Source organism: Ptychodera flava (assembly GCF_041260155.1).
Source record: "Ptychodera flava strain L36383 chromosome 23 unlocalized genomic scaffold, AS_Pfla_20210202 Scaffold_24__1_contigs__length_23054250_pilon, whole genome shotgun sequence".
Taxonomy (NCBI): domain Eukaryota; kingdom Metazoa; phylum Hemichordata; class Enteropneusta; family Ptychoderidae; genus Ptychodera; species Ptychodera flava.
This window is the reverse complement of record NW_027248278.1, coordinates 10,606,214-10,623,604: the sequence shown is the minus strand read 5'-3', so window position 1 is coordinate 10,623,604 and position 17,391 is coordinate 10,606,214. Positions and strand designations below refer to the sequence as shown.

Genomic DNA, 17,391 nt, shown 5'->3' with positions numbered 1-17,391 from the left:
CTACCCTTTAGGAACACCTCTTAACACTGTTTGTACAAAAGAAAGAAAACACCAATCCCATGATTCACATTTGCCATATTGTCTTTTAGTATGTACACCTTATGCAGTACATCACGATGCTTGTGTTATTTAGGTTTTATGTGTTGAACTTACGACAGCTTCTGAAAACACCAAATTAAATAAACCCATGGCGTATACACAGATGATAATCGACTTTGCTGCGAAAATGCACATTCAGTGTTCAATGTTTGCAACTGATTGAGTATTCCACAAGGAGAATAATGCGCCACACGAGAAGTTAAACAGAGATATTAGAAATAGGAATGCTGTATTCTTCGTTATATTTTGCTATGGTTCTCTATTGTTTTAAATAGATTCGTGGAAGATAAGTTTAACATTTTTTGTCTCTTGCCGCAGATGGACCTGACCATTTGGATATCTGTTTTTCTCCTCTCTGTCGTTTTTCCTTTTGGTTCCAGTGATAACTCAAGTGACCTTTGCTTTTAAATTGATGACCGTCTTATTACAGATAAGGTTACCGAATTATGAATACGATACTTGGTATTACGTGTGAATATTAACTGCACCTGCGCATGTTTAATTTTGTATGGTAATAAAAAATGTTCCAAATGCAATAAAAAAGGCATTATTATATAAGCCTTAGTTGGCTATTTGGTAAGTTTCGTATTATTTTTGGTTAAATAATATATGTGTTATATATATTAGTAACAGCTGAAAATTTGATAAATTAAAATGTTGCACGTTGTTAGGTTGACTCTACAATTCAATAATGCGTCGCCATAGCAACCCTTAATTGGATTTCTAATCGGGTAGCTGAGAAAAGCGAATGTGACATAAGACTTCAGAGTGTTTCACAACCTTTCTGCATATTCAGTCGAATGTGTTGCGTCAGAAATTTGAGAGGATCATGCACACCAAACATATACTTAAGATTGGACAATCTGGAACACATCTGATATAGCCAACAAATAATGACGCATTATTTTACAACACAAACTGGAGTGACATTTTCAAAGCGAAAAGAGAGCAACGTACATTTTAAGAAATGACGATAGGTATTTCCAGTTTTTTACTACTATAAATTTCACATAACTGTTTTATAAATAATGTGATTTATAATCCACTTCCTTCGACTAATTCGCTAATACCATCATCAACGTAGGGCCCTATCAATTAAGATATATGTTATTTTACTAGGAAAAAAGAGATTTAAACAGTTCTTACCACATTATCCTGGCAATATATATTTTGTTCAGCGCTCACTTTATTGGACAATATCGCAGGATACCTTATGACACATTTTTTTATATGCATAACAGTAGCTTGTTCAGTGTTAGGGTCTTGTTTACTCGCTTTCTTTGTATACGTTTTGTTCAGTGTTGTGGTAACCTTAGCATCTTGGTTGAAGAAGAATTATTGTATAGTCCCCGGTTTCTCATCTACAATAGGTTTAACCCAGAATTCAAATGGACCATGTTAAGGTACAAACAAACCCACGTGCTCAAACGCGCACAGAAACACGTGTATTGAAATACGCACTTGTACCCGTCGGTTTGTTTGTACCGCCATTAGGTAATCTTTCTGGAGTACTAGTAGAACACATCGCGTCCTTTTATTCCGGAGTAAACCATTCAAGTGTGCACATTTTTGTGTAAAGTACATAAATATTACATACATATTACATACCTTTGATGTTTGCAATCCCTTCCTAACCTTATGCTTTTGATTTCAACAAGTCTCCAATCTTGTGTGTGATTGAAATAAACACCAATTACTTTCTTAATGTTTTTTTTTAGTTTTATTTTCAATGGACATCTCTGGTAAACTTGGCAATGAACTTCAAACTTCAGATAGCCCTATACGTGCATAATGTACATTACCTCTGCACGACATTACCATAGCGCAATCAGTGTCACTTTGTTTATGCATACTCGACCTTGGCTACTCTTAATGTTTTGTTTCTCTTATAATATTTAAAACGTATTCCTTATAGTGTAGTTTTATCGTCTGCAGGAATTCTCACAAGGTCTCTGATGCTGTAAGAGGTTCGGCTGAATGCACTTCTTTCTTCAACAACGAAGTCTGACCATTTCGAAAACCCAGCTCCCACAAAAATGTCAGCTCCTGGAAACAGAACAGGGAGAATGCCAACAGTTGGAGAGATAACAGGATGTGTGTCGGCCAGGAAACGTAATGTTTTATCCATAGGCGCTTTATGTAAAATTATTTGTTTGCCGTCCGCGTGCTGGTAGGTTTTCAAAGAAACAAACACAATGTTAACACTATCATAAATAAAAATATTATTTTTCCTTAGAAAACCAAATAAAATTGAGTTTATTTTAATACACTTATGTTTTTATCTGTTTGTTTTTCCCCTGGTTGGCTGGTAGATTTTTAAAAAATCCATGGGGCGGCAAACCAAGAATTGTCTTTAAATGGCCTAAACGTAACAATACTTAGGCCGTAGACTATTCACAGGACACTGTAACATGCAGTTATCCATAATTCTGCAGACAACTGTGAATTGTGACAAATAAACAGTATTGTAATGTTAATCATACCCTATATCCCTGTACAAAGGCAAACAAATTGTTTGGAAGTCAAATCCTACGGCGCGGTTAAATGACAACAGATAACCAGTGCAGTATTGCTCGACAGCCAGTTTTGGTATATTGTGACCTACCTTGAGCCACATTAAATAGGCACTCCCACTTGGTAACATTTTAAAACACATTTTTTTAATGCCAAACGGTCGATATTTGACATAGTGACTACGCGCGGATCGCGAGATATCGAAAAAACATGTCCTCAAAAAGTTAAAGTTTGAATTCCGGTGGCCCACCTGAATTCAGCTTCCGAACATAGAACGTTCGGCACTTGGGCCATTGTCAAGTAAGCTATGGAGTACGAGTGTACGCTGACGCTGCTGTACGCCACAGCAGTACCACTCGCGTCGGTGAGCGGTCATGTCCCATGGGAGAAAGCCGAGTCTTACTGACTCGGCAAAAAAACCCCGGAAAAACAAAGTTTGCTGATTCCACCAGAATTCGCATAGGTGACTAGCACAGATTGGTGTGGTTGATACATAGTATGCATAGTGGCCGCCGCGTGGTGTGCGCGCATACCACACGCGGCGGCCGCTATGTATCGAACCACGCGTAACTGTGTGGCAGACGACAAAATGTTGTCATCAGAGGCAAATAATATTTTACACGTAAAAACTGATATCTATGTGGTATTGTTTAAAAATTTAATACAACTGATTGAGAATAATGAAAACGACAAAAACTAAGGAGAAGTTTTAAACAAGAATTACCAGAGGTAAAGGCATTGATAATGATGTATATAAAGTCATCGCAGTAGGAGGTAATTTAATTGCGTCATTCGAACGTTTTTTGACTCCTTAGAATATCGTCAATCAGCACAACAACACACTGTCGCGGGGGATTTCGGGTCATAACCAGAAACGATCGTAAAACTTCGGGATGAGAAAATACGCTCGAGAAATGACATGTTTTTATAGATATCTCGCGATCCGCGCGGAGTCGCCAAGTCAAATATCGACCGTTGGCATTAAAAATGTTTTAAAAATGTTATCAAGTGGGAGTGCCTCTTTAAAACTCATCGGAGTCATTCTTGTAAATAACAGATAACATATGAGAACGACGTAGACTTACTGAAAGCAATTTCCTGTTCCACAAGCGATAACATATAAAAGTCTTCAAGGAACGTCTTATACTCTGTGGGTACTTGCAAATCCAAATACGTGATGACTTTTTGTCTTGCTATCCTTTCAGAAAAGATGTCTCGTATTTCCTAGAAATAATAATTCTATTCACAATGTGTACACCTTCAAAGGGGTGCACAGTACACTTATTTGTAAATTTTGCATGTATGTAGCTACTCAGCAGAGATATATTGCATATGTTTGAGTATACACCTACTCTTGTCATCATTGGAAAAGAACTGGTGTCAGCTTGAAATTTTGAAATAGACGAATGCAGTTAATATATTTTTCCTTGGATACATTACTCTGTTCATTGTTTCCACCTTTGTTTTGTTAAATCTCACAAGAATATTTCGCTCGATGCATGGACAGTAAGTAAAAATTGATCACTTTCTTTCTTCTCATAGCAATGCAGGGGTTTATAAACATCTGAATTCGTATGAAGTGTTGCTAGCGTTCCAGCAAAGTAGACTAATAATTATGTGCCGATTTTGAGAAAATTCAATAATGAATCTAATGAATTAGTGTTCTGCGGAAAGCGCAAAGAGCACGAGGATCATATACTAAGAAAAAAAGAGATGTTTATACGTACCATAGACCAAAGAGGACAAGCAACATAAATACATCCAATGTTAGCTTTCTGCATCAGATCAATGATGGCGTCCCGTGCAAGTTCAGACATCTCCCTCGTTCGCTTCACTTTAATATCGCAGTGACCATCATAAAGTTCCATTCCAAAAATGCATCTGCAAATGGATAGGTATGCCGGTTAGGTAAACAACAGCAAGTATGAGAAAGAAAACAGTGCAGAATGTCACGTTGACAACAAATCATAACCTTGATCACAACGACCAATACTCAGTCAACCATCATTATCATCGTAATCAGCATTATCGCTATCATCGGAATTATCATTGCCATCTTCTCGCTTTGTGCCAACCCTGTTCTTTATCTCGCTGTTATACCGTTATCATTGGAACTTTCTACATCACCTTCTAATTTCAATCACTGGCACAAATCTTCCTCAGTCAACATTATCTCATTATAAAATATCGTTGCATTGGCCTTCTTTCCTTTTTGTTTTCTCTCAGATTAATATCTTGATCTGGAATAATTATTGTGGCGTTTGTTCACAAACAACACATACATACATACATACATACATACATACATACATACATACATACATACATACATACATACATACATACATACATACATACATACATACATACATACATACATACATACATACATACATACATACATACATACATACATACATACATGCATGCATGCATGCATGCATGCATGCATCAGGCAGACCGACTGACAGACAGGCATACAGAGAAACAGACTTGCAAACAGACACACAAAAATTAACTTACGGCATTTCTGTAGACTTGTTCCTGAAATGAAAAGTGAGATACCGTCCTCCATCACAGATATGCCCAGATAAGGAATCGGCAACTCTCCTGACTATTGAAGGGCGTGCAAGATGCTTATTCACAACCCGTTTCATTTCTTCTTTCTCGCTGCTGTTAACAATGTCAAGGAACTGCTTACTCATGGTGTATGCAAGGCATTTCTCGTCCTTTATTTTCGACATAAATTCGTCGAGTGGACCGTCACTCTGTACATCGATTACGTCATCCTCTTCTGGGAGGTCAATGTCAAGCATGTCTTGATAAAGTAATGAACGAGACGTGTTATAATTTTTAAGGTTGCGGTTCCACACAATGACTTTGGTGTTTGTAGAGTTGCAATTCAACTTGAACTCTTGTACTGTCGCCAGGGGTAATAACTCTCTCAATATGTCCACATCGAAGTATCAGTGAATGATCTCATGTGATCTATGTAAACCCGTCTGTATAGCCACCGATCTGCCCTCCCTGGAGGAAAAATGGCGTCATGACCAGAGTGCGATTCGTCATCAACGACAACATGATGGCGTTTTTGAAATTCTGATACTGGGTGTTGGATCCGCACCTCATATACGTCTGAACCGCCAAGAGGAAGCGAGTAGGGGTTCTGCTGGCTGTACCTTCATCGGGAGCAGATGAATCTACAGGAGTCGGCAGTGAAAGACGCTCCTTCGCTGTGACGGGACTTCTAGCTTCCATGTTAGAAATATCAGCCCATTGGATAGTCTCGTTCGAATTGATAGAATGACGCATAGTCAGCTGCTGTTCGTTATTCACCATGCTACTTTGCGCGTCCTTACAAGCACACTACAAAGAGAATTAGTTGTTAGAAGACATGGATCAAAATACATTTAACCCTTTGAGCGCCAAAGTCAATTTATGTCACCTTTACAAAATATAGCCCAGTCAATTGTTTTCAGATTTTTGCCAAATTTTTGATAAAAAACTGTAGCCAATGAAATGTGATGTCCATTTTGTTCAAAATTGTCAAAAAATTACAGGAAAACTCATAAAAAAATGATAAAATGTTGCACTAAACTTTTGTTGGAAATATTACGGCTCTCAAAGGGTTAAATGAACTTGATGAGCTATAAAAGGCTTCATCATATACCATTCACTCCTTTTGTAAAACCGTATTAAAAGTGTTTCATATTTCTGATCCTGGAAACATACCAGCGTATCTCATCATTTAATGATTTCCATATTTTTCATTCACGAATACAATTCAAAAATTTCTTTTGTAAAAAGTTCGATCGAGTTGTCGTTATAACATTATTTATTAATTATGCAATGGGATATTCCTACATCATTCTTAAAAACGAAATATGTGCGATCTATATACTGCATAAAATGAGAAAAAACAATAATATATCTTCCTTAAGAGATAGTTGAGTAAGTTGTGAGATAAGTCGTTTCAGGAAATTTAGTTTGACCAGATCGAAAACTGCAGTGCTTTGAGTTGTAATCCAATGTCTGATTTTAATTTCATTCCAAATAAATAACACATTTTGTTTCAGAATTACGATATCAGATGATAGGTTTGATTAATTATTGCCCTTATTGCCTTTATGTATCTGAATTTGCATTTGTTACGGATAACAGGTTCACGATGAAGATGGTTGCGCATGTATAAAAGGACATTTCCATCAATGGCATAATGCAGTGGAGAAGATAAAGTGAGACTCCGTACACACGAGTGACAGTGGAAGAAAGATATCATACTAAACCAAAAAGATAAAATGAATGGTTTACAAACAACATAAGGCAGACTCATATATTCCGTGAGATATAAAATGACTGGTGCACATTAGCTGTGATCGAAAATTAATATGTACTCACTTCGCTCTGCTGTCGATCATTGGGCGGCCGATATTCATAAGTTACCGACCAAACGGTCGACAATTCATTCGTAGCGAACAGCAGTACGCCGACAGCAATTACTAAAAGTAAAAAACAAATAAAGATGTTGTACCGCCTGATCATATTGAAACTGTCTTCACATCAAGGAAGGAACTGACTTGCTGAAATGTTGAAACGTTTATAGTGCTCGGAGCTTAGTGGTCATGTGATAATATGTTTTCAATTAATTCAGAGAGTTTTTAACTATGTCGTCGCTAAGTTCCTGCCGTCGCACCACCAGTTACGCATTAGGGACTGGACATAAATTACAGGGGGGGGGGGTGGGCCGGTGTTTTCGAAAACCGCTGCATCAAAAATAGTGACCTTCAAAAGTTCATGCACAAAAATTAGTGACCCTCCCCCTTATCCGTGCATGAAAATAAGTGACCCTCCCCTGTAACTCAATACCCCCCAAAAACCCGCAATGTGTTCAAGACCTAGGCCTCCTTCTGACTTGCTATACTTTTGAAGTCCCCTCCCAAAAGGAAGGCAAAATGTGGCCGATATAACGCTTTGTCCAAAAAATATCAAATCATAAGTGTGTGATAATTCATGTAAATGTACTTTGCTTGAAGTGGCAGGTAAAAAGTGCATGCATGTAAAAAAAATGTAATTTTTAGATTTCATCTATAATGTCCATTCACTATGCATGGCAGCCTATGATGAAACTATGAATATTTTTTCCCAATACAAAACTAGGTAAATCTGTGCATTTATGTACACCTAATTATTAGTATTAATGTTCATGATTAGACTAGAGTGGTTTCAAGTCTATGGTTGTGCAAGAAATTTGATTTTGGAATTTCACCGAATGTTGATTCACTATACATTGTAGGGTATGAGGAAACTACAAATAACTCATAGGTTATCTGATCCTAAATTGTTATTCAAAAGTTGTTCGACTGAAGCTTCCAGTTGTTATTGATGACATTTTGCACTATTCTGAACAGCTTGTATTCTGTCAATGTCCTCAAAAAATGAAAAATGTACATACAGCTTCATGAACATTTGACATCGACCTATACCAATGGATTGTCAATGGGAGAATGATATCAAATAAGTGATCTCTCAAATTGTTATTGAAAGCGTCATTATAGGGGACAGTTTATATGTACAATAGAGGATAAGTAGAAATCATGACAACTTAAATCAATGAATGTGGCTGCTTCGATCATCAATACATTGTTTGTTATACCCTTAAACTTGCACCCGAAGGGCGCGCCGAAAATGGAAACGATAGAAAATGCAAGTGCCAGGAGGAATTTTTTTCTTTTTTCAGTATTCCATATTCTTTAATACGTGCACTTGCAATTTCAGCTTTGATGCATAAAAAGGTGACCCTCCCCCATAGGCTTGCACAAACTTTTATGACCCTTGAAAAATGCTTGCGCGAAAAATGGCGACCCAACCCCAAAAAACACAGGCCCACCCCCCTGTAATTTGTGTCCAGTCCCTTGGCAGATAGTATATTAGCGATCGGTTATTAATTTTTACTGTGCCAAATTAATAGTTACAGATTTCGGAATTTTAAATTTGGAAGGTATTTTAATAGTGATTTCGGCGGCACCATTGATTTCATTTTTTTAATTTTGTCATTCTGTGCTTACCGGTTGTTAAAGTGATTACAGATTGCCATCATGTCACAAGCACTTAAATACAAGGTGCCGAACTCGTGCCAATGGTGTAATATTATAGTTAGAATACGCCTCGGAACAGATATTCGGACTGCCAAACTGTTACAATGCTTTTCTGATCTATAACTTGTAGGGGCCCATTTTAAAACTCTTGGTGTGAGAAAACTTTTCACTTAAACAGGAATGGCGGCTATTTATGTTTCCAAATATCGGCAAATCTTGGGTTACTTATTTATCCGGTACCAAAATTGGCACGGTGACCCCCGATTTTTCCCTCGATTTTGAAAAAGAATGGTTGAAACTTCGGATTCCTTGAGGAAAGATAAGCAAACGTTTAAGTCTTTCACTTTCGAGACGATATCTATCTTAAACAGTTCAAATGGAAAATCTAAGCATTTATGGATCGCTGGTCGTATCGATAGCGTAGATGGTGGTCATCGTATGGGCTGGGAGTTAACAAACTTCACTTCAGAGCGATTATGTTGGTAAAAATAGACCCATAGCGAAAGAGCAGTATGGTCACTCAGAAAACATTTTACAACAAACGGGACCGTAGTATACGAGTAACATAATGAGCTGGCACATGGTGGTATCGGTACGCAATGGGCAACCATTTCGAAATGTAAGTCGCGAGAAACCGCTCATGAGGCAAATAGTCCGTGGGCTGGAGGCGCCCACCGTGCACCCCCAACCCATAAACCTACTATATGGGTACTTTTTTGTTCTTTGGGATCTGCTGAACTAGAAAAAAGATGTTAAATTGGATATTTTGGGATGCACTACCTGTCTGCACTGGTTTTTGATTTACATGTACCGCGAAAAATGGCGAAAAAATGGGTAGGGGTATGGGGTACTATATCCTCCCCTACATTAAGTAAACTAGCATGAAATAGCACAAAACTTACATTTTTGGAAAGCTCAGATACTCTTCTTTCTGAAAAACACCAACTTTAGCAAAATAAATTGTGTAGATAGAATAGGACGACTTTAAATTGAATTTTTTTACCCAAAATACCATGTAACATTTTGATGACTTTTTATTAGCAAAATTTTGACAGCTTTTTGTGTTTAAATTATTTAATTTAACATATTAAACAAGAAAAAATGTTAACATTAGATATTTAACAATACACTACTTCTCTGGAGTCAATTTTGAATTGCGTGTATCTGTATGGGGTGTGCAAAAGCTAGGGGTAGGGGTACAACATTCTTTCCTTGATGAAGTAAACTGGCTTGAAATGCCATATACCTTATAGTTTTAGAAAGCTTAGATACTGGTCTTTCTAAAGTGCATAAGGATTTAGTAAAAAAATATGACGTCATAGTTTCGGATACTTTTAAATCGATTTTTTCTGGTAATTCAGTATTTTTAACCGGAAGAAAATATGATAACTATGGTTTCCTTCCAATGAAGCAAATCAAATAGATTTATGGATGTTATTTACTAATTGCAATCTGCTGAAGAAGAAAATAAAAGTCAAAATTGGGTATTTACCATGCAGTATTGTCTGTGGTCACTAAACTTGCAAGTTTTGCTACACTGGTATATTGTGAATGAGCATTTTATTGGTATGCAATGAACTAATGCACAGCTTTAAAAAGAAGGCTTAAAAACGCGCCCACATAGTCATATTGTCATTTTCTCCTTAAAGTAAATAGACTGTTGATGATTTTCTATTTTTATAAATTTACTGTTTAGATATTTTTCTATCAAATAATTTTAATAAGACATATTTGAAATTTTTTTTATTTCTCCTTGTCTTACTGATACAGCAAGCATCACAATCAATTCATTAGGCCGTGGGCAAGAGGGGTGTCTACGTGCACCTCCCCAACCCCCACCCCACAGGATAACAAACCTGTACTTTTCAGAAGCCTTGGGATCCCTAGAATAAGAAATGGAATTTGAACAGAAAAAATATAGGGACTCATGTTACGGTCATGTGTTGAAGGATACCGCAAAATCACAATTTTGAGACCCACATGTATTTTTGTCAAACCTGTCTTCTTGTAAGTCATTTGCTGACCTTGCTTTTTAACATGACCTAGTTTATGGGGTATCATCAGAAAGGTTATTTATTCTCCTTTAAAATAATGTATTTCAGTATGCAATATCTTCTATAGTTTTCATGAAATAGGACCACAACTTACCCCATACCCCAAAGTCTTATGTCGCAAAACCGACAAAACTAATCTCAAGTTCTACAAATTATTTACCTAGACATATTACAAAAGGCAATGCTTTGTATGAAATCTATTTTATTTGCTGCAAGGACATGTCGCAAATATGAAATGGACTTTTAACAGGCAAAATATTGGGATTGAATGGCTGTTACCGGCATGTTTTGAAGGGTACCGTGAAGTCACAGTATTACCGACTCGCATATGTTTATGTTAAATGTGTCGTCTTGTAAGTCATCTGCTTAGCTTACTTTTTACCGTAGCCTAACTTATGGGCAGTCATTTGAAAGACAATTTATTTAGCTTTAAAAGACATTTGCTATATGCAATGTCTTCTATAGTTTGCATTAAATAGGACCAAACCTTACCCCAGACCCAAAAGTTTTATGTCGCAAAACAAATTGTCAGAAGTTTACTACTACGCGCATAGAGGGCGCCAGTCTCAAAGCTATTAGCATTTTGATACAATTGGAAAATGAAGACAGAAGTTTGAACGTTAGAATGAAAATACCAGTTCCGTATACCAAGAGTTTCAAATCAGGCACGTTCTCAAGTCATCATCAGCAACTTCATTCGAATTTTACTCGACCTTGTACCCTCGATTTATTTGGCCATACTGGCAGTTAAATGATATTTCTCTGGTGGGGTAGTGGGTAGTATCTCGGTAAAAATGTCCGATATTGTAAAAAGTTGGTGAAACATGACAGTGTTCGCTGCATCTTCGTCGAGGGAGGGCGTTGCGTAGTGATGTAATATCACCTAAGAGGCACCATGCATCGCACTAGAATGTCCCAATAAAGAAGAAATGAACAGCTTTGGCGCAACTTACTGGTTGTTGGAACAGTGAATCTCATACGAAGTTTTACCACTTGAGCCTGCGAAGAAATTCCCAGATTTGTTTCATATTTCTCGGCTCAGCTCAGTTCTTGTGATACAGAACCATGCTGAAGTGATTCAGCCTTTCCTGCTGAAATTTGCTACTGTGCTCGGTCGAATAAGACTTTTGCATTGCTATTTCGGTTCTATGGTATTCTTGACCTGTATGATGCAATGAAACTGTAGTGTGCAATTTTTACATTGCGACAAGTTTGCGGTTAGATCAAATGACCATGTTCAATTTTCGAGGGCGTTCAATATCAAAACGGCAGCGCCTGCATGATAATAGTGTTGTTATATTCAGAGCGCTGACGGCGCTGTGAAGAAGCATACACCACATCACTACCACAGATGACTAACCATGAAAAGTGCGTGAATAGATCACGTTTGATATTGAAATTTTGCATTTTAAAACCTTGGACCAAATTTTTTTTTGCACATTCATATAGTATATACCCATTTAAAATCGTGTTTGCGTTCTCGTTTATGCTAGCATGGTAAGCCTTAAATCCCGTACCCTTTCAATCTCGTTTGTCTTAGCAAAATGTGACAAATCACCAGACTTTGTCCAGTAGCTGGCAACGGTATAGGTCATGTCAAGCGCCACACTATAAACATTAACTCCAGTGTTTGTAGATGACTGTGTGAGCCAACATGATAGGACGGTGAGCCATTTTGCAACCGTTGTTTGAGTTTTAATTAAATACATGGCATCACATTTGGTATTGTAATTCAAAAAAATCACGTTTTGATCCAAATTGGTTGTAAAGATTTATACTTATGCAACCATGATGAACTACTTGTATTATTTTTGTCCAAACAGTATACAGCACAGACAGGTGTCGACGAGTCATATCTTACAACTAGCATGAGCTGACGTACCAGCAGGTAAACATTCGTCTGTAGACACTTTTTACAAGTACCATTAGAATTTGGCATCCCTATTTTCTTAAATAACGTTTCTGAAAATCTAAAAGTCAATCAAATCCGTAACATTAAATGACTAAGTGTATTTAGGCCATTCTTGTAAAGTTTCACAAATTTCCTTTCGTCGAAAAATTCCAACAGATATGTAACTACTTTGTGTTAAATATGCAAAGGCATATCTTACTAGTATTGCCGCGGCCATATCTTTGTGCCACGATGTATTTTTACTGTTCTACTGAAGCAAAGTTATTCTATTATATCATCATTTTATTGACGTCCTCTGGGATCTGTGCCAGCTCCCGGATGTCGTATGTTATTTTTTCAGCAACTTCTCTGCCTTCAGTCACGAAGTCTGACCAGTTAGAATAACCGGCTGCGACAAATATTGCAGCTCCTGTGGGTGAAAAAACACATTTTATTAGTCAACCTATCAAAAATAAGGTAAATAATTACCCCACCAATGAACACACATTTACGAATAAAGTGTTATCAGACCCACAAAAATTATCCATGTACAATAGGGGAGGTATGCACTATCTGATATCCGACCTATCGAAAATTTGTCGCACAAATAATATTTTGACTAATATGATGATAAATGTGGGCAATATCAGTGAAAGATGCAAAATATTGGCCAATATTTTTTACCTTCCAAGGTAGAATTCGCCTTGGGACAGATATTCGAACTCTAAATTTTTTACAATGATTTTCTGATCTACCGCTTGCATTCCAAGGGGCCCCACAATATCTAAGTTTTTACCGGCGTATTTTTTGAAGTTGAAAACATTATCTTTTCGAATTGATGACTCAGCACGGGGATGGCTGACATTTTTACTTCATAATGACGAGAAATATTTGGTAATTTCTTCCACTGGTGCCAGATTTTGCACACTAGCTCCTGATTTTATTCTCCATTCCAAAGTGAAATATTTGACGTTTTCTTACAGAAAGTTTGAGCCACAGTCCCTCCACACGTGCAGGACTGTGTTTGAGCGAGGGTTTAAGTCTTTCAATTTTGAAACAAGTATTTCCTTAACGCTTTGAATGCTGTACTTTTTCCCATCAACATTTAAGCGCATCATTTTATATTTTAGCAGTTAGGTGGCCTGTAGCTGAATGTTGCAATATTGGAAACTACTCATAAAAACAAGTGTTTAATGTGAAAAGAAAGCAGGTGAGATTACATTTGTAGATTAAATCGACATTACTTTGCCATCCAATTATCCCAAATTAGTTACAATCGTGTTTTACCCTATTTTTATATTTTAGCGGTACGTAACACGGAAGTAAACAAAAGAAAGAAAAAACCGTAAACTCACACGTTAGTTACTTGGCATTTGATTTTTGCTTGAATGAGGACGTCTCTTATGATCTTTTTCCTTTTTTATATGATACATTTTTCTGGAAATGTTGTGGCCAGTGTTTGACCGCCCTGAACCCCTGAAAAATGCAAATTAAAAAATAAAAAATATTTTGGGAAAAAAATTCCCGCCGACCTACCTGCCCTATTTTTGAAAACCATGTTATCGGAAGAGCACAATTATTATTTTTTGGCCATATCCTGTGTGCATATTAGAAGCTATCGACCCTTAAGCATAGCCACGCTGAAACAATCGTTTAACTTACTGTAAGCAACTTCCTGTTCGACAAGTGACATTATGTAATAATCCTCAACAAATGCCTTGTCTGATTCAGGGATGGGTAGATCCTCCGAGACGATGATGCGATTTCTTGGTATTCTCTTCGCCAAAATGTCTACTATTTCCTGGAATTGTGGATAGCAAGGGATTTCTGTAGTCTCGGTGACCCAGGCTATCTGCTGGGGGCGCTGTCGCTTCCGCCTGGAGAAGAGAAGCTTCCGGGCGGACGGGACAGCGCCCCCAGTAGAGAGTCTGGGTCACCAAGACCGGGGATTTCAGTAACTTATTATGCTCTGTTTCATGCAAAGTTAACGAAATTAGAGCCGTTGGGGACGTTTAAACGGTTACTGACGTCATCGATTTTTCAAGACCGTTTGATTGTATCGTTTAACAATTACACTGCTTTCTGTAGGATATGTGTTCAAAATCTGTGGCATTTGCAGATCACAAAGATTGCAGAACGGCATAAACATGCCCCCAATGCTTTTGGATGTCGTCATGACACCCATTAAAACAACTACACTGTAACTAAGAAATGCCCTTGACTTTGAAAAGGCATCTATTGTTCTAACCAAACAAAAGAAAGAGCCCTCAGCATGGTTCTCAATTCGTCAATGACCGTAGCAATGAACATCCAATAATTTTCACCGTTAGGAAACTTGTATCACAAGAGGAGTTTTATCCAATCACAATGAGCTGTTTTAATGTCTCTGCTAAATATATCTCTGATATATCTGATATGACTTTGTCGTATCTTAGAAAATATAATAATCCTCGGCGATTTTTAATAAACTCATCTTTGACATTTGTGTATATGCTGAGGGTAACGACTGGACTATAACAAACCATCGCTATACACAATATATATTTTCTGTAGCTTCTACTGTTTAGTCAATATCCGTCCGCGAGACTTATTTGTAGCACAATGGCAGAGTGACTACATAGCAATAGAGACAATTACGGGTTTGTGGTAAGATAAGGATGTCAAAAACAGTAAAACATACTAAGTAGAAGTCGAAAGCCACAGAAATTATGTAATGCACGCGCGTACGTATGGTGCTCGTATGACGTAGGTTGAAGAAAAAGTACCACATGTAGAACACAGTTACATGTAGCGGATGAATGTAATAAATGCTGTGGTCGGTATGATTTGCTGAGTGTACCTACCAATGACCATAGAGGGCATGCCACGTAGATGCACTTGATATGTTCTTGCTCCATCAACTCTGACACTGCATCACTAGCACGGTGCGCCAGCTTTCGAACTTCCCTAACAATTGATTCACAGCGATCTTTGGATTTGTCGCGACCAAAGAAACACCTGAAACACAAATTAAAACAAACTTCACGTCCAAAAATAGACACAGAAACGCAGTGTATAATCGTTTAATAGTTTTCGAATAAACGTAGATGTAAGGATGGATTTGGAAATAAAGCTTCAGAGAAGACCCTGTGATGAAGATGGTGTTGATGATGTTGGTCGTGATGGTGTTGTTGGTTGGAGTGGTGATGGTTAATGATGATGATGATGATGATGATGATGATGATGATGATGATGACGATGATGATGATGTGATGATGAATGATGACGATGATGATGATGTTGATGATGATGAAGATGATGATGATGATGATGATGATGATGATGATGATGACGACGCTCATGGTGAAAGGAGTTTTACCATCATCATCACCACCATGCCCACCGTTACCACTACCACCTCCATCACCACAACCATCATCATCATCATCATCATCATCATCATCATCATCATCATCATCAACTTCATTATTACTATCATTATCACCATTATGATCACCGCCATTACTACGACCAACTCCATCATCATCATCATCATCATCATCATCATCATCATCATCATCATCATCATCATCATCATCATCATCATCATCATCATCATCATCATCATCGTCATCATCATCATCAACATCATCATATCGTCATCATCATCATCATCATCATCATCATCATCATCGTCATCATCAACATCATCATCATGCGCTAGTGCTATCTAATCAACATTAATGCATGATCCTATGACTTACGGCATTTCAGAAGATTTGTTTCTCCAGTGAAACGCAAGGTACGGTTCTCCGTGGCAAATATCCTCCGTCATGACATCCACGACCTTTCTAATTTTCAGTGATCGCCACAAGTATTTCATCACTGTCCTCAACATCTCCTCCCTTTGTTCAGGGCCACCGAGTGGTAAACCTAGATACCCACTTGTACTGAATGCAACACATGTTGCGTCTCCTAGTTCCGAAATTACTTCATCTAGTTGACAACCGGTCTGAAAGCTTTTCAAAGCATCGGCGCCCGGAAGTTCAATGTCCATGATATTCCCGAAAAAGTCCACTGCATTAGTCTCGTAGTCTGATTGGTCAACTTTCCAGCCTATCGCCTTTGTGTTGCCACGGTTGCAGACCTTTCGGTACTCTTCAACAGTCGCGACGGGGAGCAATTCGGACAACATCTCGACATCGAACGTGTCCTTGAATGACCTCAGATGATCTAGGTTTAACCCACGGACGTGACCTCCGTGAAGGAAAAACGGCGTTAAGACCAGTGTGCGATTCGTCAACATCGCCAATATGATGGCCTTTTTGAATCTCTCATACTGGGAGTTTGCCCCACCCCCTGTCTTAGTTTTAATAGGTATTAGATACTGAGTCCGTCTCTTTCTGTTTTCATGGGTATCGCCATTTGAAAAGTATTTTGTATTTTCCTCAGCCAGATTGGTTGGTCTTACCACAGCTGTTGAATCTTGCTCGTAAATCGGTGTAACTTCTTCGGAGTCCATCTCAAAATATACCGCTTGATCACGTGTGACATCGTGGCGTTCATCGCCATCGTTTTGGATAGCATTTGTGCGCGTGCGCTGAAGAGAAATACAGAGCAAAGGTAGCTTTTCAGAGGGGCTGGGAAGTATTCTGAAAAGTGACTGCGTATTGAAGAAGCAGAATGCCTTTAACACTTTTCTATATAAAGAAGTATGTATTCGAGTTTATGATGATTGTATGTACAAAAACATCGAGAA

General features: G+C 37.9%; 1 protein-coding gene and 1 long non-coding RNA gene across 2 annotated transcripts; both read right to left on the bottom strand.

The window, feature by feature from the left end:
- Nucleotides 1-2,081: 2,081 nt before the first annotated feature.
- Nucleotides 2,082-4,467, bottom strand: LOC139124991 (uncharacterized). The gene is made up of 3 exons (XR_011550118.1): nt 4,341-4,467; nt 3,699-3,837; nt 2,082-2,145 (listed from the first exon to the last, which is right to left on the bottom strand). It is a non-coding gene; the product is annotated as an uncharacterized lncRNA (long non-coding RNA).
- An 8,084-nt stretch (nt 4,468-12,551) lies between these two features.
- On the bottom strand, nt 12,552-17,154 carry LOC139124413 (uncharacterized). The gene is made up of 4 exons (XM_070690546.1): nt 16,397-17,154; nt 15,497-15,650; nt 14,316-14,454; nt 12,552-13,083 (listed from the first exon to the last, which is right to left on the bottom strand). Exons 1-4 carry the CDS (start codon nt 17,152-17,154, stop codon nt 12,944-12,946), a joined length of 1,191 nt encoding a protein of 396 aa, XP_070546647.1. The 3' UTR covers nt 12,552-12,943.
- Between the last annotated feature and the right edge of the window lie 237 nt (nt 17,155-17,391).

What these genes read in the sequence shown, in the direction of transcription:
- LOC139124413 (XM_070690546.1), bottom strand. Translation starts at nt 17,154, where the DNA reads ATGGACTCCGAAGAAGTTACACCGATTTACGAGCAAGATTCAACAGCT. An exon ending in AACAAATCTTCTGAAATGCC is followed by an intron (nt 15,651 to 16,396) that starts GTAAGTCATAGG and finishes TTTGTGTTTCAG; the next exon opens with GTGTTTCTTTGGTCGCGACA. An exon ending in CGAACAGGAAGTTGCTTACA is followed by an intron (nt 13,084 to 14,315) that starts GTAAGTTAAACG and finishes TTTCACCCACAG; the next exon opens with GAGCTGCAATATTTGTCGCA.